The following is a 6000-nucleotide window of genomic DNA, read 5'->3' as shown; positions in this document are numbered from 1 at the left end:
TATCCTGTTTACACATCTCCATAGACACAGATATTTTTTAAAAACTTTCACTTTGGAAACCGTTTTTGAAAATGAAAATCTCCGTTTTCGTCGAGAAAAATGCCTGTTATGTGTAAATGATGGGTGCAAACGCAAAGATAAATACCCGTTTTCAGAAATATACGGAACCGTATAAACAGGCCCTTAGATGATATACCAATCTTTAGGCGTTCTATTACCTTAAATATCTTGACAAATAGTGCACATAGCTGCCGTGAATGGGGGGGGGGTGGGGGCGGGGTGGGGGGGTGAAGATCACCCTGGTTGCATGCCCCCGGATTCCCCTCGGTTTGGGCTGAGTCCCCACCGGTTATGTCTAGCTCTGCCCCTGCTTCTTGGTAATATCCTGGACTATATATGAAAACTACATCAGGATACAGAAGGAAAAAACATTATCACAAAATGAAGGCACAGCCAAAGCAGAGGAGTCGTCGTGACTTCAGTGCTTATGGGTTGTTTCAGGGTTTCTTTTTTGGAATGCATAACAGGAAGAATTCTTGTGGATGGGAGGACAAATATAATAAATATTGTTCAAAACAATATTTATTATTGCTGGAAATTACTAAGTGCCATGCATTTCTTTCACAAGCTGTACTCTGAACTATATTACTGTACGGTCCAAACTGATTTACCATCGTAAAGGCCACTATTGCAAAGAATAAGCCATTAGAATCAACTTAACACTGCATCTAAGCTGCTTTACACCAACTGACTGACGGCTTCAGTCAGACTGTGTCAATATCAGGACGACTGAGTCCTGACATCATTATGCTTTATTAGGTGTCATAGTGTTCATCAGTATCACAGTGCTCCATCCAGTCTGGGTTGATAAAGGACATCTTTAACAGCAATAATATCAATAGTATGTCAGCACTTGAATTATGTTTCCTGGCATTATAAAGGGGTTGTATCTGTGTATCATTAAGGTAAAATTACAGGCACACACTTCAAGTAATTTCAGGTATGAAGGAAAAGGATTCAATACTACGCAATCATAAATAAAGTACACATTGTCACGTCATTTAAAAGTAGTTCAAAAACTCTGAACCATTAAAATGTCTTGAATTGTGACTGTGGAGGCCAGCATATGGGATGTAGCACTTAAAAACATTCCCTGTGTGAAATGTTTTCTAAGGCAAGGGATGCTAGTGTTACGCTAAATGCTATCACATCTCAGTGGACTGCTACATTCCCAGTCCTGCCTGACATTCATTAAAAAAAAAGGACACATTTCATGGTTCTTGCATATAGAATTCCACATTTCAACTCATGAAATGTGGCTTTACGTGAATTTACAAAAATATACAAATGATCTCAAATATATATTCTGTTGGTAACAATAAAATAAAAAAGAAAGAAATTCATGTTCTATATGCTTTGGATAAATCGAGGTATCTCTGATGGTACAAACATGTTGCTCGTGTAAGGGATTGGTGCTTTAGGGCTCAACATTCCAACAAACAGGGGATCTAGTGGTTTGGAGAGTCCATAATCCTTTCCAAATAAATGAGACATGCTAAGCTGCTTCTTTCCTGATGCTAAACTGGGTCACCTTGATTGTCTGGCATGTACTTCCAATACAACTCCGGCAAACTCATTTAAACGGTAAAATGTAAGGCAACTGAGACAGCACGCGCTGATAGAGCGACGTTACTGACCGACTGTTTAAATGAGATGTCGGTTGTATTCATGTACTTCACGTAGACTCTCCATAAACTGTAGAAACTCTTTGGAAACATGTCAGAGCGGTTTGGCTGTTACAAACTTAACAATGCTGAATAAACAGTAAGTCACATGACCATGCAGTCCATTGTTAAGAGCACAAACTACCAACTCAAAACACCATAAACACACACAACACCTCTCCTCTTACACAATGACAATGGAGGAGGACTTCAAATGCTAAAATGGTGATGCTCAAGAATTCTGTGATTCCAAAAAACATGACAATGGTGATAATATTCAACTACACAATATCAGGCAAATCAATCACATACTGGCACTGACAACAACCTGAATTAAATAAAAAGACGGGCACTTACAATGATGTTGAAAATACAAAAATACCAGAGATGACTGACTCGTAGTTACCTTTAAATATATCAAGTTACTGCCTAATGGAAATAAAGTAGGTCCACCTCAAAGGTCCAAGATGGCGTCTCTGTGGTTTGGAGCAGTGCTGGCAGTCAGATGGGAGCAGGGATAAACACGTATAATAGCCACTTGTGCTGTAAAACATATAAAGCTAATGAAAACAAGACCTTACAGAGCGCCCCATGTTAATCCCAGCTCTTCAGAGAACATTCAGTCAATGAGGCACTTCAGAGCTTCATGGGGCTTCCTGTGAACAACATATCCTGACAGTGTTAAGGATATGTTCACTGTGACTGAACACAACAGAAAAGTACACAAACTGTGTACATCAAAAACATGAGTTTTGACAGTGTGCGATTTTATATTAAAAATACTTTGTGTATTCCCCAAAGGGTATAGCTTTCCTGATTGATTTACGGCCAGCATATTGGTCTCTAGTGTAGCGTCAATTACACTAACTGCTTAAACACACAACACACACAACCAGATTCATTCTACTCCTCCTGTCATGTTTTTTTAAAGATTGAATATCTTGATACAATAGTCACATGACGTGTAGTAGAAGAGTTACTGGTTGCTGCAATCATTCCTATTCGTTGCTGCCAAGTGCTAACTGATACCATAATGACATGCGAGTATTGTATTAAGAGCTACAAGACAAAAAAAGCAAACTTATTCTTTAGGCAAGACATCTTATGTCTGACTCGACCAATCATGCCACCAACTTCTCCAGAGGCTGTAAGAGGAGAGAACAGAACACAGTCTGTGTCCAATGTGTTCCCTGTGCATGTGTATGTATATGTAATATGTGATGTTAACTAATGAGTGTGTGTTATATAGGAGGTAGTGAATGAGTGAATGATGGCAACTCGTGAGGGATTTGTTGCTCTAGGCTTGTACAAAAGTCCTCAAAGAATGACAAACAGTGGATAATATTAATCTCCTTTGTGGGAACAACCACAATGAGTATGGGGAGAGAGCAACTCTGCATGGGGAGTAAGCAGCTCTGCAATCGGACAGAGCAGCTCTGCACACTGACTGGATTACATTATCCTCATGCACTGTTGGTAGAAACCAGATTTATTGTGCTCCATCTATTTTAACTGCCACCACAAGACGCCATCTTTGCTCACCTGAACACACAGCGTTGCCATTTGTGGACTCATTATTTAAACATCTATATTAGCAGCTGGTAGGCGACTATTAGTGTTAAACCAAGGCCATGTAAAGACACTACACGATCACAGTACTGTCATGCCTTCCGTTCAAGTTCTGTCTCTTTTCTTTTTATATTATATTCTCTCGTACATATTCTGGGACTGTATGGCTCCATCTTCTCTACAAAAATATCACATCTTGTTTACATCATTTACATCTTGCATCTATTAACTACCTGATTCTTTTGTCAAATAGAGTGACGGGATCCAGTCACAGTGGAGCAGCTCATTGTGCATGAGAGCTACTCACTCCATTAACTTAAAACTGCACACATCTGGACAGAGAGTGTTGCTATGAAGGATCAACTGACTTATTTCTTCTTTAACTGCCGCCATTTGGGCTTTCAGTGCACAGTTCCAGCCTGGCAGAAATCGATCTCTAGTCGGGTTTTATTTATTTATTTTTATATTTTTTTTTTTTGAGAAAAATGTGTGAGCAAGTACCCATGAACCCTCTTAAGTTCATAACCAGATTCAACTGATTATGACATTGTAAAACATGAACACCCAAACCTGGTGCTGCAGACCCTCAGGACGTCTACTTACTGATGGACTTCACATCTATGATCTGTCTTTTTCTGCGCTTCCCCCCAGACAACTGGACAGTGCAGTAGCTGGGGGTGAAAGTGGGTATATGCTATAAGTAGAAGACAAAAGGATCACAAGGCTGTCTCCTGAACCGTGTGAGCCGTCAGTTGACATGATGGCAGAGCAATCCTTGTTTCTAAGTCTTCCTCCTCTGTTTCTGCTCTGTCACTCTCTGCCTCTTTGTCCTCTGTGACTGTATCCTCTTTGCAGTAAGCTGTTCCGTTGCTGTCTTTCTTGGCCATCAGATAAGGCTGTGCGAGGATTTCTTTGGGCTGGTAAACAAGGATAAAACACTACTGAAAGCTCAGGTGACGGTAAACAAACAAGAAATACACACACCAATGTAAAGATGAGGCTACCTTCTGAGCCAGTGGAGTGACACAGCAGAGCTTCTCCCTGTAGCGCTCAGGCAGGAAGAAAAGCAGTGTTCCCAGGACCGGATACACTGTGCCAGGGGTCAGCTCCTTCTCTTTCATAGGTCCTAACATGTTGACAGATGCATGAACAGGACAGCATTGATGAGGTATTCAAACAATGGGGCCAATTAATGTCAGTGAAAGCCTCTAACTTAGCGCATATGCCAAGAAGTGACTATAGTGTGTGTGTACTACTGTCTTTTTCTGGTCAACAACCTGAACACATAACTACCATGAAAATAATATTCTAATAGGACTATTTGTGGCTTTAAATATATTGGACCTGATATGATGGATGTGATAAATCAAAGAGCGGTTATTAAGTCTTTGGGGGCATCACAGGAGCTGTGGTTCCAACACTGGCAACTAAGCACTCAACAATCAAGTACAGCCTGATCTCAAAGATTTACCTTCTGGTTCATCTGGTTATGAACCTTCCAAACAAAAAAGACCACAGCTCTAGTGTGATGCTTATTCAAACTGTTGCAGAGCAATAAGATCATTAAGGTGATATAGTTGGTTTTGGAACTGATGAGACAAGTCTAAATTTGTGTACCTGTCAGCAGACTGACTATCAGTCCAACCACCACCACAGTGGTGGAGTTGTGAGCACTGTACCACATGTAGGACAACGAGTAGAGCGCCTCCACACCTGTCGGCCTGAAGGAGAGGGGCAAGAGGAAAAACAAAGGAACATTAGACCTATCTGATGATCACTGTGTGGCTGACCATCTGCAGTCTACCTGTAGTGTTCAGTGACAGTGATGGAGCCACCACAGATTTTTAAGGTTAGTTCTTGGGAGTCATGTGTTACCTTGGCTTGGCTGTGGTGGCGCCGACCAGTGTAGTCATGACAGTGGTGGTCATGTTGTCAAACAGGGGCAGGGTAGTGGTGTTGAGTGGGGGCACTGTGCTGGCAGCAGACATACGCATTACGAAGTTGCCAATGCCAATCCAGAAGGCCATGGCGAGGCCTGCGACTAACCCAACTACTGCACCCTGAGGAGGTAACAGATGGTTTATTCAAACCTCAACTCAAACCAAACGTGAAGTCATGTTTGTGACCGTGCGTCACTGCAGTGTGAAATGTTCACACGAGACTGTATTATCACTATAACCATCTCCCTCTCTCCCACCAATTATCATTTAGCACATTGTGATTTTATTCTCCCATCATTCTCTATTGCATTTATTTCAAATTAGCAGACTCACAGTAGGGTTTGCCCAGGGAAAGAACATTCCCAGACAGAAGAGGCCCAGCAGAGGACCACCCACCATCCCAAAGATGCTGAAGGCTGCCTGAGGACACAGAGGACAGAGAGCATGGCAGTGCAATCACTGACTGACTCTTTTCTTCAGGTGCTGATAGTGTGTGTGGTACTTAACTACAACCATATTTTATGATGCGTCACAGCTTTAATTAAATAACTTTTCTTCATGTGCAACTCGGAGCATGTCAATAGTTTGTTACCTGCAGCACAGATCCCATTATAGAGGCGAGGTAGGCCATAGCCAGACACACCAGGCCGTAGACCAAAGCTGTGGACCAAGTACATGACAAAGACATATTTAGTGCCAACTTGCTGTTGGGAGGAGGTTATACACTGCATCAAATAGGTTCAAGTATGTACCAAACTGACTTTGAG

At 41.6% G+C, this 6000-nt stretch overlaps 1 protein-coding gene across 3 annotated transcripts in view; it reads right to left on the bottom strand.

Moving 5' to 3' along the window:
• Positions 1–3438: 3438 nt before the first annotated feature.
• slc5a6a (solute carrier family 5 member 6a) overlaps positions 3439–6000 on the bottom strand; it is a 30802-nt gene continuing 28240 nt past the window's right edge. For all 3 annotated transcript variants that reach the window (XM_033648611.2, XM_033648610.2, XM_033648609.2), the window contains 6 exons: positions 5826–5893; positions 5567–5653; positions 5169–5353; positions 4911–5014; positions 4298–4419; positions 3439–4210 (listed from right to left, as the gene is read on the bottom strand). In XM_033648611.2, coding sequence (XP_033504502.1) covers positions 4010–4210; positions 4298–4419; positions 4911–5014; positions 5169–5353; positions 5567–5653; positions 5826–5893 — 767 coding nt within the window. In that variant the 3' untranslated portion in view covers positions 3439–4009. The remainder of the gene's footprint in view (positions 4211–4297; positions 4420–4910; positions 5015–5168; positions 5354–5566; positions 5654–5825; positions 5894–6000) is intronic.

Source organism: Epinephelus lanceolatus, chromosome 13, assembly GCF_041903045.1.
Source record: "Epinephelus lanceolatus isolate andai-2023 chromosome 13, ASM4190304v1, whole genome shotgun sequence".
NCBI classification, from domain to species: domain Eukaryota; kingdom Metazoa; phylum Chordata; class Actinopteri; order Perciformes; family Serranidae; genus Epinephelus; species Epinephelus lanceolatus.
Note: the sequence above shows the minus strand (reverse complement) of the source record. Positions and strands in the feature narration are given on the sequence as shown.